This window comes from Pocillopora verrucosa, chromosome 1 (genome assembly GCF_036669915.1).
Source record: "Pocillopora verrucosa isolate sample1 chromosome 1, ASM3666991v2, whole genome shotgun sequence".
NCBI classification, from domain to species: Eukaryota; Metazoa; Cnidaria; class Anthozoa; order Scleractinia; family Pocilloporidae; genus Pocillopora; species Pocillopora verrucosa.
Window position 1 is genome coordinate 34,426,851 of NC_089312.1, and position 16,004 is coordinate 34,442,854.

A 16,004-nucleotide genomic window follows, 5' to 3' on the forward strand; every position below is an offset into this window, starting at 1 on the left:
CAGGAGTGAGCTTATCAGGGCGACGGACCACACGTTTCCAATTATGATAAACTTTGAACAAAGTTATATATGGATATTTATGGGAGCCAGGAGAGGTCTATTTATAGGTCGAATGTTCGGCATTTAAACGTAAACTGCTTTCTTTGATATTTGGCATTTAGAATAACAAATTTAAGATTTCATAAGGCATCATATCTCAGTGCAACTAAGATAAGATATTACCCGATTTTAAGGTCCAGAAAAGAAAATAGCGGCGGGCCATCTGAAACTTTATAGAATCATTGCTCTGAAGGATTCATAGCTGACGTAATGCGATATAACTTGGCTAACCTTCCAAAGAAAAAAGGAAGTATAGAAAATAGAATCTGTTATTACCGTGTAAATGAAGATCTTTCGCGATTTTTCAAAGGTGTAAGCATAGTTGAATTGGTGTAACACCGCTTAATGCGCAATCTCGTCGAACATCATCGCCAATTACATCTAGGAAAACAAGCTTTTCCGTCCGCGATTTACTAGGGGTGTTATTAAAATTTTATTCCAGTTTAGATTTTTGCCTCAATACCATGGTTTTTGTTTAAAAGGAAAGTTTAAAAAGTAATTTGAGATGATAGGGAAATATTTTCGAGCTGTTTTCTTGGCAGTTCTAAGTCAATTTTATATTTAAAAAAATTGGCCATCTTTTCCAAGTCGGAACAATGTTATGCTGTACCAGAAAAACTTTTTAGTCCAACAGTTATTTACAAATTAAAAATGATAAGCAATGATTTGAACTATTAGTTCTTTGTTACTGTTAAATCACTGAAAGAACCTCGAGGAACCTGTATGAAAGAAATGCGGCCTGGCTTCTTCAGAGTTGCTAAAAGATGTGGAATTAATGGACATTGGACTTAAGAGACGGACAGTCTCAACAGTTATTCCTACAATAAAAATTTATCCCTTAATTTGCTGTTATACATTTCAAATGTCATAATTTCAAGTGTCATAATTATCAAATGTTGTTATGGAAATATGAATAGACAAACATGCATTCACAAACATATCCTTCAATAGCAAAATCCGCCATTGAAGTCATTCCTAGAAAACGAAATGTGAAAATTAGGGGCAAACCAGAAACTAAAATCTGGAATCTTTTGTGTTTTGGAATCCGGAATCTGCAGCGGTAGAATCCGGAATCCAGCACCTGGAATCCGGAATCCACAACGAGGAATCCAGAATCTAATACTGTCCTGGATTACCTTACATGGGGCGATACCTGATGGACCGATCTAAATTTTGAGTGGAGCGATCTAACTTTTGGCTGGAGCAAACTAACTAGGAGCGATCTAACCATGGTGCGATTTAACTGGATAACGAATAAGGTGGCAAAAGCGAGCATAAAACGGCAGAGAACGCAGGAAACCACGAGTTTTTTTTTTAATCTCACGAGTATAATATTCATATTTCGAAATATCTAGCTATAAATCGGCCATATTTCATTTCTCAATTCTATTCCTAACAACACATTACGATTCTCATCGGTTCCTTGCGTAACTAAACACCGTGTCACACAAGGCGCGACGCTTTCATCAATTAATCTTTTGCGTTTTCGCAAGGCGTGAGCTTGGGACGCCTGTGCTTAAAAGACTTACAGACAGAGTACAACAAATATGAAAATATGGTAAGGACCACATAGCTTTGTTTGAGTGAGAGGTTGTCGACGTGGCTCTCTTTTCCAAAATACTTGCCACTATTTGCCTGCAAATGAAATAAGCGCTACTTCGACAGCTGAAAAGTTCAACATGTTGACAGATATCAGAGGCTTAGATAGGTATGAATATTTCCCGTGGTAAGACGATGAAAAACGCTAACAGAACGTCCTTAATTAAACAAGTGTAGTTAATCATAATTTATTTAGAATATATGCTTAGAATGCTTATCTATGCTTAGTAGCAGCGACCACGTCAAAGTTTCAGAAACCAATATCGCAAAAACCGACATTTATTAGGACATGTAAGAAAAGGAAAGGAGGCAGTTTTTTGTTTTTTTGTTCGCTATTTTTTTTTCCGATTTATGACTCTGGACTCTGTCAAACGGTGAAATACAGAAACACCAACCAATGGAAAAATGAATGTGAATATGAAATAATTTATTGGAAGAAACACTGCTGGTCTTTGTTGTTTGAGGTCATCCAACGCGCAAAGCGCTTTCCCACGCACCAATCGCTCGTCAGCGTGCATGCACATCTTCCTGTTTTTTACTCTTATCCACTAGATACCAATTTGTAAATAAGATAACAGTAGCATTCTATAGTTTGCTGACAAACAGGCCTTGCAAACAATCTTCGATCTTGTCAAACTTTAGGCGACTCACATGGAAATAGTCGCTCTAACCTTCATTTTCCTCATGTGACATCTGCTGAGTTGTATTTTATTACCAATAAAAATGTCGCTTCATATGATCATGTTTATTTTTAACTCACAGATGCACGCACAGTTCCCTTGTGGAGCCGCTATCATTAGTTTAACTGCCTTCTAATACGTGGTATGTAAACGAGTCAACAGCTACCCAAAGGTAAGTTTATGAAGTTTATGAACAAAAGAGTTGTTAAATTACTACTTTTTTTCATCTTCTTTGAAAAAAAAAAAGATTAAACAAAATTGTTTGATATAATACGAGTTACGACTTTTAAAGATGCAGAATTGAACCGATGTTTTGAGACTACTAGTGAGATCGTATTCCGTGAAATTCTACTGGATGAGTACTGGTCGCATTGTTTTTCTAGGACATTACATACAGAAGTCTTAAATGCTCGCTAGCATTTATTCGTAATCGTTACCATAATTTACCATGATCAGTCTCAAATACGGCAAACATTTGAATCAGTCCATGTAAATGAACCTTTATTACGAGTCATCATACGACAAAACACTTTAATTCAAATTTTAAGTCCTAAGTTAAACGACTCTAGTTTTGAGGTGAAGTTTCTCCAGTCGTACACAGCAAGATCAATCTCAGTAAAAGGTAATTTACCCGCTGTATTGCAATCTTAAATAAACTGCGTCTGCTTTTTTCTCCAAAAGATTATCATTAGCATAGTATTCATCATTTGCCTGAGATGAATCATTCTCTAGTCTAACGACTGACTATGAACGTGACATGGTTTTATTTTTTCATGACAATTTGTCACTGTTGCGCATCAGTCATTTCAAATAAGTCGTCTGGAGTGTATCGTGTTTACCCACTAAATTCGAAATTTCAATTTTGTCGCCAGCATTCTCATGCTGAAAAATGAAAAATGTATTTTTAAAATGGAAATTGTGATAAGCTTATGGCTTATTTCCAAGAGACAAATGCCTTACCTCGCTAACGATTAACGTTTCGGACATTATTCCTTCAATATGAAAAAAATTATTATTTCAACTTCCACCATATTTTCATTACTACGGTGGCCAAACGTATGCATCCGTATGATGGAGAAAAAATTGGAGAGGTCAACTTTTGGCCTCTACGAATAACAAACTAATACCAATGTGAAATTTACCACAGTCGTCATAATATTCCATTTTAAGAACGAAACTCAGATGGAGTGGAAAAACTGGCAGTGAATCCTAGTACAGTTTGGACAGGCTATTTTATTACGTTCTTTTAATCTGAATTTTTTTAAAATTAAGTGTAATCCTTAAAGTTTCAATGACTGTATGTTCTCGCGCTTAACAGACTTCCTTGCGGCCTTCGTTTGCTCTTAGCCTTAAAAAAAGTGACGTTCCTTTCGTAAATCTCCAGTACAATGTGAGCTAATTGTATTATATGGGTTCAGAAAGTATTCCCCTCCAATTTATATAAGAGCGCTGAATCATCACGAGCTGCCTTAAATGCTGCATAAATTTCCTTAAGATGTCAGAGAAAGCAGGTGACAAATACATGTCGTCACTCTTTGATCTTGGAAGATTTCGAAATTTGCATGATGAATAACATTTAGATCGAAGTTTCGGGTGAATTATGTCACGATTAAATCATTCCTGCGTTTATCTGAAATTGAAAACTTGCCAGAAAAATTTGATTTATACCGGAAAGCAGAAGCTGGGAAGCTCGGATCAAACTGTTGTCCCTGATAATGAATGACGTTTTGACAAACGCAACAGACGTTTTTCTCTAATAGGAGTCTCCGCCAGTCAGATCAAATAAGATCATCCACTCGCATAAATTGAGTCTAGCGGTACTTGTATAGACCTCAAGATTTGGCGACTTCGGTTTTTGTGTAAAAGCTATCAAAATAACCGAATTATGTATCAGGAAACGTCAACATTAACGTATAAAATCTAATCATTTTACGCTTGTAAAATCATTAGAACTTACATCTTGTGTGTTCGTTGTGGTTTCCGGCGCTGTCTGCCGTTTTATGCTTGTTTTGCCATAGCCGCTATTCCTGTTGTAATCTGACGTATAAAATGTTCAAATTTCGAAATATTTGTCGATGTAAATCGACCATATTCCGTTCCCCGTACTATTCCTTACAACGTGTTCAAATTCTCAACGGTTCCTCTCCTAACTTAACACCGAGTCACACAACGCACGACGCTTTCATAAATTAATCGTTTGCTTTTTCACGAAAAGTGAGCTTGGAACGCCTGTGCTGGACCTGCAAATGATAAAACTTGAAGAAATTTCATCATCGGGAGGGTATATCGTGTCCTTCCGCAGGCCACTTACCTTATTCAAGTTTATAGCGGTCTTTCTACCCTAAAAGCAGATTCACCCACAGGCGGCCCAAGCTCCAGCTGTGAGATGATCATCTTGCGCAATAACAGTCATGGCGGAATTATAAGAGTTTGTATGGGAATATTTACGGCCGCCCTAAGGAATAAAATAATACGTCAAATTCTCAAAAAAAAATACCTCACCTAACTTCTACAGCGTAACGCTTGTTATCTGACCGCTTACTTTGATGAAAAGGACGCATTTTAGCGAGTTGTCCATTTCGACGTTTTCAACGTTCATAAGAAAAGCCCTTTTCTTATGAACGTTGAAAACCTCGAAATGAACAACTCGCTAAAATGGGCTCTTTTCATCAAAGTAAGCGGTCAGATAACAAATGATACACTGTGGAAGTAAGGTGAGGTTTTTTTTTTTTTTGAGAATTTGACGTATTTTGTTTATTTTTGAGGGCGGTCGTAAATATGCCCATACAAACTCTTATAATTCCGCCATGACTGTTATTGCGCAAGATGATCATGTCACAGCTGGAGCTTGGGCCGCTTATGATTCACCCTGATCAACCCGCATGGCACAAAGTTCCTCACAAGCCGAATAATTCTGTATTCTTATGATACGTTCTGTTGGAATTTCTTTTTAACTTAGTGCGGAAGGCCATTATCAACATGGACAATTAACTTAAGTGCACGATGCATGTTACAACGTAACACCTTCAAGATTAGCTGAATTGAACTCAAGTTTTCAGCTTGGATTTTGTTTGTCACTGTTGACGATTGTACCCGCGAATTGAAGGTCCCTGCAAATGAATTGCTAGGTTATGAAAAGACGCAGATCTTGTTTTGAGATAAAAAGCTGCTGAAACGAATCGATAAAAAATAACGTAAGGAAATGATTTTTTGTGGGGAAGATGTCCCGATATTACCTTTGGGCCATAGTTTTGTGTAAAAAAAGCAAAATTTTTAACATATATTATTCTTTTTCTTCTTCTTCTTAACTACTGGAGCTTATGAATTTAGGTGATACTTATTTTAAGTTTAAAATAATCCAGTCTGCAGGTCACTTGAAACATCAAACTACCACATTGTCAGCGTTTCATGATGATGGATAACTTTTGGCTTCGAGAAGCGTCGACGTGTTTAGTGCTGTTAACTCTTACCGGCGCTTTATGGAATCGTCCATTCGTCAGAGGTGAAAAATGCAGACCCAATATACAAGGTAAGTAATCATAATTACTTTTGAACTTCCTGGTTAAAGACCATTTTCTTGTATGTATTTAAATATTTATGTATCGTGTAATTATTCATGTATGAATGTGTGTATGTATGTAGAAATCTATCCATTTTATCAAACTATCTATTTACGTCTTTATACATTAAAATCCCCTGAAGAGTGATCTAATCACGAAACAGGCTTGTCGAGATAAAGCGTAATCCCTTTGTTTTTTCCATAACTCAATTCATAAATAAATATGAAACAGTACTGTCTGCAGTTATATATATATATATATATATATTCATGAAAAAGGAGATGCATGCTGTATGTCTATTTCCTAAATATTAGAGGGATAATACTTTTTTTTCCATTTTGACAACAGCTATTGTACTTTCCCTTTTGAAAATTTTCCCTATAATTTATACTGCCAACACCTTTGTAACGGAAAAACAAAGTTTGTCTGTATTTTATATATCTTCTCGAAATGCAACGTTTGTCAAAACGGCTGTATATATAAATAGGGATAATCGTTTTAATTTTATCCCTCTCGCAGAGAAACCCGTGGTCGACATATCTTCAAGTCCAGAAAACAACAGTTTCCCCATTGGTGCCTCCATAATCCTGACTTGCAAAGCGTGGCCAAGAGCGGTAGATGTTCCACACATAAGTAGATGGGTCAAGTACATCCGGTGGTACGGTCCACAGAGTAATGAAGTTGAAGCTCAGTGCCAGCAACTTGATAAAAAAAATCGTGACGAAGAATACAGCTGCCAATTAGTGCTTACAAATCTGACAGTTGACAAATTTGGCAGCTACACTTGCCAATCAGGCAATGATTACCAAAATCACTGCACAATGAAATCATTTAACATAGTGATCCAAGGTAAGCACATTAGGCCATCGCACAGAATGCTTGGACAGTATTAATTATTCATTAGCACTGAAGCGGGAGATTAATGCACTCGCGCCTTGAAAAGCCCATAATTAGAGAAGAAATGGCTCAAACTAGAGCAGCAGCGTTGATAAATTCGCTTTTCAATTGCCAGGAGCAATAAGTGAGAGCCCAAAACCGTTTTTTAAAGAGGATGGGTTAACCTTTAATTTAAGCTTAAAAAGAGGAAGTTTGAGAAAGTATATGGACTATTCCTGAGCCTTAGAAAATGACGAAAAAAACGGACATTTTCTGTATGAAGGCCGATTTCAAAAGCGATTTTCCAAAAACTCAAACCGGCCTCCAAAAACCCAAGAGTGGGAAATGGAAGATTGATCCGTTTTAACTTGGATAATTGGTGAACGGCAACCACTATTCCTCGCAGTCTTAAAATTCCTGGTAGAAGTTCCTTTCCAAAATGGTGCGTTTCGAGTTTGACACCATTGTTTTCAACTCACGCTTGAAAAACAATGGCTGTCAAAACTAAACGACGGCCTACTCAAGAAAAACCACTCATTTGTAAAATAGACGATTTACTGCGAGTTTAAAAATGATCTTAGTGCATCAGCTGCTTTATCCAACTAAACCATGCGATGATGAATAATCAAAGAAAAAATGATCGTGACCGGGAGCTCTGTTGAGAGCTCACAGGACCCTCGATCCACCCTTATCTTATACAAGAATGGTTCCACCTTTTCTTGCGGAAAGAAATCCAGTGTAAATAATTCAAATGAGCGGGGAAGCAGCCTGGAAACGGAAAGTGTTTTACAAGCTGCTTCGTAGAGTATTTGATTCACTCCAAGCGAGCATCCCGCCTCTTAGCTAAAAGCTAAATGAATCCTCCAGCGATCGCATTGTTCGCACAGTCGGTGAAAATATAGGGAAATTTAAACGCAAGATGGACTCAATTACAAGCGGTAAACAGAGGCAAAAAGTATGAGCCGAGACGTGGGTTACAAATACAATAAACCCCGAGGAGATCGCGCTACCACCAAGTGATGTATCGGCAAGGGTGACGAAAGAGAAGAACGACCTTCGGACCGCAGTTGAAGAAAAGACCGCCGAGTTATACGATTCAGAAGGTCAGAGACTTGCCCACAATGATAAACAGTTTACAGAAGTTGGAAAGAAACAGTAGAACAGACATCCAACCGAGGTACGGTAATTCGGTTTTTAATTCCCTCTTGTTACCAACGTAAACAATTTGGTTGCTTAGGAAATTACAAGTGGACCTGTTGGTTAAATTCAACGTATTGTTTAAATCCGTTTAAATTTTTAGAGCTTATTTTGCTTTTCTCGGAAAGCAATAAAATCTCAAGACGCCCTTTGGTTCGGAGAAACATACCGATTAATGTTTGAGTCATTGTTGCTTTGGGACAAGAGAGGATTCTGCCACCAAATAAACTTGGAAACCCCGAAAAGGTAAAAAAAAATTATGTATTTATCATTAGAACAACAAGAAAATAATCAACCCTGCAGACAAAAATAGATCTGTCATCTTTTTACTTACTTGACAGATGACGCTGAAAAAGAAGACGTACCGCTGGTTGATGAATCGATCCAGGCCAATACACCAAGCCTTCAACAAACATTAGAAGGAGACATTTGCAAAGGTAAGGAAAGCTATTTATTCTTTTTTAGAGGGTTAGTGATATTGCAGTTTTGGCCAATCGTTACCACAATCCTACATGTACTCCGTACCAGGATGATGATAATACCTTATTCCAGTTACTTCATTTTGAAAATGATAACATGTTGTAATTATTGCCATTTTCCTACAGACAAGAAGAAGCTGACATTCGACAAGCTTCCAAGAACTTACCTAGTGGAGGGCTGTTAAGCAATTTTAGACTCCAGATGTAACATTCAAAAAACACCAGGGAATCGGCCAGGAGCAGAGTTACAACTTGAATATCTACTAGAGCAAAAAATTGAAGAACATGTAAGTAAAACTATGAGAGATTTATGTGTTCATTTGAGTGATTGTTAGGAATAGTTTGCTTATTATTTTATAAAAACAAAGGAAGAGTGAGTAATCTTAATTATTAATATCATCCAAAATGTTGATATGTTCCTTTTTGCAGCAGCTGAAGGAATTCAATCACCAAGACAGTCCAGCAGTTAAAGTCAAAATATCAGGCGATGGAGCCAGAATGTCTCATTCCAGCTCCCTTTTGGTTTGTTTCTTTTCTTGAGGGTCAACACGTTCTCTCTTGTGCAGGTACAGTGCCTTGATAGTTAATTGTTTTGAATTCATGCAATTGCAAGCCTAACAGGAAGAACAGCAATGCAGACAGTACAAAATGTAGAAAACCAAGGTAGGAGGTTGATAGAAGAAAAGAGTTTAGTTTCACGAGGAAAGACTCGCCATTGTTGACCGAAGTCGAACCCAGTTTTAAATATAACGTAAGGAAATGATTTTTGGGGAGGCAGGCGTTCCGATATTACCTTTGGGCTATAGTTTTGTGTAAAAAACCAAAGCAAAATTTTTAGCCTATATAATTCTTTTTTTCTTCTTCTTCTTAACTACTGGAGCGTGTGAATTTAGATGATACTTATTTTTAGCTTAAAATAATCCAGCCTACAGGTCACTTCAAACATCAAATTACCAAATTGTCAGCGTTTCATGGTAATGGATAACTTACCGGCGCTTTATGGAATCGTCCATTCGTCAGAGGTAAAAAATGCGGTCCCAATATACCACAGGCGGCCCAAGCTCACGTCTCGAGAAAAAGCCAACGATGAATTCATGAACGCGTCACGCGTTGTGTGACCCGGTGTTAAGTTACGGGAGGAACCGTTGAAAATTTGAACACGTTATAAGGAATAGTATGGGGAACAAAATATGGTCGATTTTTTACGACAAATATTTCGAAATATGAATATTTTACACGTGAAAAACTTACTCATGCCCTGTGTATCCATCGTAGTTTCTGGCGATTTCTGCCGTTTTAAGCTTGCTTTACCATCACTGTTATCCATGTCACGAAGTCTTCGTCTTTTGACATGGATAACAGTGATAGTAAAGCAAGCTTAAAACGGCAGAAATCGCCAGAAACTACGACGGATACACGGGGCATGAATAATTTTTATTGATTTTACATGTAAAATGTTCATATTTCGAAATATTTATCGTTGTAAATCGACCATATTTCGTTCCCCGTACTATTCCTTATAACGTGTTCAAATTTTCAACGGTTCCTTCCCTAACTTAACACCGAGTCACACAACGCGTGAATTGGCTTTTTCTCGAGACGTGAGCTTGGGCCGCCTGTGAATATACAAGGTAAGTAATTTCAATTACTTTTGAACTTCCTGGTTAAAGGCCATGTAAATATGAGTAGATTTTTCTTGAATGTATTTAAATATTTATGTATTCGTGTAATTATTCATGTATGAATGTGTGTAGGTATGTAGAAATCTATCTATTTTATCTAACTATCTATTTAGGTGTTTATACATTAAATCCCCTGAAGAGTGATCTAATCACGAAACAGGCTTGTCGAGATAAAGCGTAGTCCCTTTGTTTTTTCCATACTCAATTCATAAATAAATATGAAACAGTACTGTCTGCAGTTATATATATATATATTCATGAAAAAGGAGATGCATGCTGTATGTCTATTTCCTATAAGAGGAACAATACCTTGTACTTTCCTTTTGAAAATTTTCCACATAGTTAATTCCGCCAACACCTTTGTAACGGAAAAACTTCAAAACTCCAACTTCATTACCCTGTGGACCTTAGTAAAGCATGCTGGAAAACACCCAAATATTATCACTTTAGTTGGCACTCGGATAGAGGGAGGTAAGTCAGTCCTCGACTAAGCAACTTCCTCAGTGATAGGCGTGTAGAGTTTGTAATTTACCGGGTTAGGCTACAGCCGTTGAAGGTCAGTCAAAATAGAAGTAATCTTATCATTTAAGGAAACTACTCCACTAAACACTGGTCAAAAATTTGTTTTTCCTTGATCAGAAACCATTCCGTTAAGGAAAAATGCTAGACAAATCATTTCGAATACTTTATTCTTGGTCCTTTAGATCCAACTTGCTCACCAACCAAGTCTATCTGTATCAACTTTTAATCGTTTGCTGTACTCTCTCCAGGAAATATTCTTGTTGTCACTAAATTGATCCGTGGTGAGAGCCTGGAAAATCTCTTGAGGGCCAAGAATACGCCAGTGGAATAGAACAAACATCATAACGTCTGCTGTAAGCTGAATGATCGGCAATTGGTTACAATTGCATTTCAGATCGCCGAGGGAATGCGACATCTAGAAGAGAGAAAGGTAAGACCGACTCGCTGTGTGTAGAAATGTGAAAATAACAAATAAAGAAATGAATAAACGCAGGCACTATGAAATATCGAGGGTATTATATTTCTATATAACCATTTCGAGGAAAATGACTTTGTGAGAAAATCCAAGCAGAAAGCTACACGAGTTCATCATCCTTATTTAGAATTTTGGTAGAAGCCACTCATGCCGTCTAATATACAATTATTGTACGGGTCTTCTCGCACAGTTCGTTCATCGCGATCTAGCAGCGCGGAATATTTTAGTCGATGCCAATCTGGTGGCTAAAGTTGGAGACTTTGGATTGGCCAAGGACATATCTGAAGCTGGTATATACACCATAACCTCAAGCGTAAGTGTGCTTTGCGATCAATATCGAATACCAGAAGAACGCAAACAAACAAACTCTAATGTATTGACGCTTATGTTCTTCCATAACATTAACGGACATGTTAAATCCATTCCTTCTAGCAGTAGATCTTTATTAGATTCCCCCCCCCCCCCCCCCCCTTTAAAGCCCCTTTGTATCTCAGGGCGACTGGGAAGCATTCCATAGCTATTTTGTAGTTTTCAATGAGCTGGGTATCCTGTGACGTGTATAATCAATCATGCAATGTCGCGACTTTGATGTTAACAAATGATAATGATCACAATTATGATAATGATAAATGATAATAAAAATATTACCACTAACACTAAAACTGATATCGGCAATAACTCTGATACAAATACTAGTAATGATAATTATAATAATAATGGTATTATTGCCGATGATAATAATGATTATTGTAATAAAAGTAACGATGATGGCGAATACAAACGTTGTTTTCCTGGATTTTATAGCAAGTCAACAATAGTAATGATAATAACAAAAATAATAATCATTATTATCATCATAACAATCTGAGAGAAAATCTTATTACTTAACCTGAGTAATTATGATCATAAGTTTAAATACATAAGTAAATAACGCTATTTCTCTTACTGAAAGCGTCTTTGAGATGGATTCGTGAGTCATTCTTCAACTATTTTCGAGAGGCATCGCCGTTTCACAAATACTCGTTTACACGAGCCTTTCTTTTAAACAGGGCAATTTTCCGTGGAGATGGTCGTCGTTAGAATCTCTACGGGATCTAAGTTTTACATCCGCAAGTGACGTGTGAGTTCCATTTTTTTCGGTAATAATGTAATAAATTTATCTCGTATCGGTTGATACAAATTATTTGCAATAAAGTCATCTGTCTGCCGCTGTGCTGAAGTGGGAGCATTATTATGAAATTAAACAGCTTATTATTTGCTTTTTTTTAAGCTAGGTTAGAATCCTACCTATTCCAGAAGAACTCTGACAACTTAGTTGTGTTTCATTCAAGATCAATTCTGCGTTGTTTATTCATCTGCATGCATCTATACCCATGATTGTGCTTATTTTCACTTAAGGACGCATCCTTGGCACATAAATGACCTAAATACCCTTTCTTTCCAATCAAGTATCTACAGCACCTATGAGTTGTTTAAAAACGACACCATATGGAAAATAGAAAACGGCAAAAACAACAAAAAACAAAAACAATAATCTATACATTGAAAAAGTCTGACAAATGCTAGGCTGCGCGCGATCCACGTGACAGGAATACTAAAGCGAGCTCTTAAGCTTTGGAAGTATGAATTAGACGCTCAGTTACAATCCTTTCTTATTCCTTGAAGTTATTAAGGCCTTGATGTATATCTGCAGGTGGTCATTTGGTATTGTCTTATGGGAAATCGCCACTTATGGTAAGTGTAGTCTGATTATACGTGCGACTTAAAGCGATATCCAAATGACCACTAGTCATGTTTTCGTCACGAGCTTCCTATTGGTGTCAGCAAGGCTCCTTATCTTTAGCTTGTTTTTAATACGAAGGTACTTGCGGATACAGTTGTCCTTTAAACCTTGAAACTGTTAGACAAACTTGGACAAGACCAGAGGGCCGCATGGTGTTCAGATAGGGAACGAGTCCTTGCTACACTCTTCTTTCCCTTGCTTATATCATTTGTCTCAACTTTTAAACCTTCATTTATTGACTGAACCATATGAAGCCTTTTCAGATCTCTACTTTTTTCATGCATTTACTGATGAAATACTCATTCACTTTGCCTATAAGCCCTTTTTTAAACTATGATTGGTAAATCATATCTCCTTTCTGCCAACTAGGTGGTTTGCCATACCCCGACATCACATCACCGTTTGCCTTAGTAAGTCAACTTGCTACCGGATACCGGATGCCTCGTCCTGACCAATGCTCAGAAGAATTGTAAGCATCACAAGAGTTACATTAAGATTATAGTGATAATTGATATGTAGATTTCAAATAATCGAGCCTTTACTTACGTTATTTAAATATAATTACCCATAGTTCCAGCCCATTTTTTTTAGATAAATAGCTGGTTGCATGTCAAGCTAAATGACAATTAATGTTTCAATGATCCTGTTTATAGGGTGTAACATTAAAAAGACATCTCTTTGCACTCCTCTCTAGGCTTCATGGAGTAAATTAATGCTAAAAATATTATTCGCAATAATACTTTCAGCATATAATACAGGATGTTTAATAATGCTTTATTGAATTTTTAGATATGAACTAATGAGTTCTTGCTGGAAGGAAAATCCTTTGATGAGACCAAAATTTTCTAAGATTGCAAGTCAACTGAGGAGTTTTTTGCGAGAGGTCAAGGTAATTAATATGATTGTATCAAAAAAGTATCCACCTCTTCCCGTAGTTTCACCTCTCGTGATTATACATATCTGCGCTTATATTCGTCAAATATGCCCTTTTTCAGCCACTCAGTCCATCTGCTCGACCTCCCTATCCGCCCATCTATTCATCCATTCATCCGTTCATCTATTCATCCATTCATCTATTCATTTAACCATCCATTCATCCATACAGAATCCATCCATTATGTTCCATCTTTGCCCTTTCCTGACATCAATTCATATTCAACTATTGTTAACAGTCTTATTCAATCTTCTCGAAAGTCAAGGGCTTATTCGTTATTCCTCCAATTCCTTGCAGAGAACATACATAAATATCACAGAGGATAACAACGAAGTTTGATGATGTTTTTTAATATTAAAGCAAACGCCTAATAATTTTTATTATATTAATAATAAGATGCCGAGTACATACAGTGCAATATCTCAAATAGGTAATGTAGAAACCTTTATAACCAAGTTTCAGAAACTGCTTCTGTCCCTGGTGTGACTGCTACGTTAAAAAAAAAAAAAAACAAAACTTAGAATTCAATTCATTGGCCAGTGCAAATTGCAATTAAAATAAAATATAAGGTGCATCCTGCTTCAGTAAAAAAGCTAAATTGATTTAAAATAATTAGAGTTACGTAACTAGACTAGCTTTTCGTTGATTTTGAATTCCTATAAGCACTGCGCCATGAGCTTTTCTTTGCGCACGGAAAAATCTGAGGCCTCGAGTAAAGCTAGCTGAGGAGATATCTAAACTTATTTTTGTTGTGCCTCACCCCTTGCAGATTTTTCATCGGTTCACGTTGCTTAAGGCCTCAGTCTTTCCAGTGGACGAATTATCCCATGGGCTTCAGCGTTATTGATTAAGGACAGTTTGCAGGCTGTTTATGGTCTGTCGAGATTAATCTGTCAGTGGCCGTCAATTGCATCGCCATTTGGTAACTGCCATCTAAGGTCAAACGGTAACCCGGGATGGTACTCTCATTAAAAATAAATTGGCATGCTGTATTCCATCGTTGTATGGAAGGTTCTCTCCCTTCTATATAAATCATTTTTCGGATGTTTGGCTTAGAGAAAAACTCAAAGTAAAACCTCTTTCTAGGACCGACTGGTGGACCCAGCGAGTAAATAAATCTGAAATACGAAACATCGTCTCGTTCTTTGACCTTTTTAGGAATCGTCCCAAAAACCGGACATACTTAATGAGCCTTTTCCCTGATTGCTTAAATGACGTTGTGTATATTGACCCCACATTGTCATTGCTAGAGACCCTGTTAGATGTGCGCTAATTTGACCAGTGAAAAATTCGCGTTCATAACAAGTTTCGAAGGCCCACTAAGAGCTTTGGACTCAAAGGGCAGGTTATTTGGACAAAGTTAAGCCTTTTTTTAACCAAAACCACGTTCGAAACTATTTTCAACTTAGCTAAACCTTTTATGTGCACAGTTATTTTTGTGAACAGAGTCAAGAAGGCCGAAAGCTAACAGTGGAAGGACACCCATTTAATTAAATCAATCGTCCTGTAGAGAATATCTAAGACTTACTGCTTGTGTAAAAACCTGGTTTGGTTTAGAACTTCTTTAGATAACCGGCCCAGGTGTCTCTCCACGTTTTCGACGGAATAGAGATAATTTTGATAAGAAAATATCAGGGTATTGACCTTTGCCTAATTACTTCGCCAGAAGTTAGCTAGTTTTCTTTCACTGTCAAGCGCACAGGTTGCTTGATTTGTAGATATTCTTTTCTGCTTATTTAGTTTTTGTTGCCCTGTTTCATTGCTTGCCTGAAAGGTAATTTGAAAACGAAAATAGATCTCATAATTAAAATCGTGTTTTATGTTGGGCTGCACTAAAGTGTGGACAGCCATGTTGCGGATGCATTTTACAATAACCACTATCGACTTATCTGTTTCTCGTGGCGCGTTCTAAAACCAGTAAGATTGGAACACTGGAACTTCGGAATATGCCAGAATAGCGCGATATACTTAAAAAACAAAAAAAGCAAAAAAATAAAATAAAATAAAAAACAGCCATCAAGGGCGTGCACGGTGTTCTTGATTTAGTACATGCCGTTTATCAAAGTAGGTAAATTAGTGTTAACAACTGAGTTGAAAACGTAAATTGGCCACCGTAAA

General features: G+C 37.1%; 1 protein-coding gene across 2 annotated transcripts; it reads left to right on the plus strand.

The window, feature by feature from the left end:
- The first annotated feature begins 1,586 nt into the window (after window positions 1-1,586).
- Window positions 1,587-15,816, plus strand: LOC131799916 (tyrosine-protein kinase receptor Tie-1-like). Of its 2 annotated transcripts, none has more exons than XM_066163259.1 (16): window positions 1,587-1,657; window positions 2,461-2,550; window positions 5,741-5,907; window positions 6,458-8,257; window positions 8,353-8,448; window positions 8,617-8,777; window positions 8,920-9,056; window positions 9,416-9,512; window positions 10,515-10,643; window positions 10,943-11,124; window positions 11,360-11,482; window positions 12,219-12,289; window positions 12,863-12,903; window positions 13,322-13,421; window positions 13,742-13,841; window positions 14,184-15,816. In XM_066163259.1, exons 10-16 carry the CDS (start codon window positions 11,101-11,103, stop codon window positions 14,223-14,225), a joined length of 501 nt encoding a protein of 166 aa, XP_066019356.1. In that variant the 5' UTR covers window positions 1,587-1,657; window positions 2,461-2,550; window positions 5,741-5,907; window positions 6,458-8,257; window positions 8,353-8,448; window positions 8,617-8,777; window positions 8,920-9,056; window positions 9,416-9,512; window positions 10,515-10,643; window positions 10,943-11,100; the 3' UTR covers window positions 14,226-15,816. The 2 variants fall into 2 exon arrangements, with proteins under 2 accessions (XP_066019356.1, XP_066019360.1); XM_066163263.1 differs by lacking the exon at window positions 1,587-1,657 and adding an exon at window positions 1,673-1,807.
- Window positions 15,817-16,004: the final 188 nt, after the last annotated feature.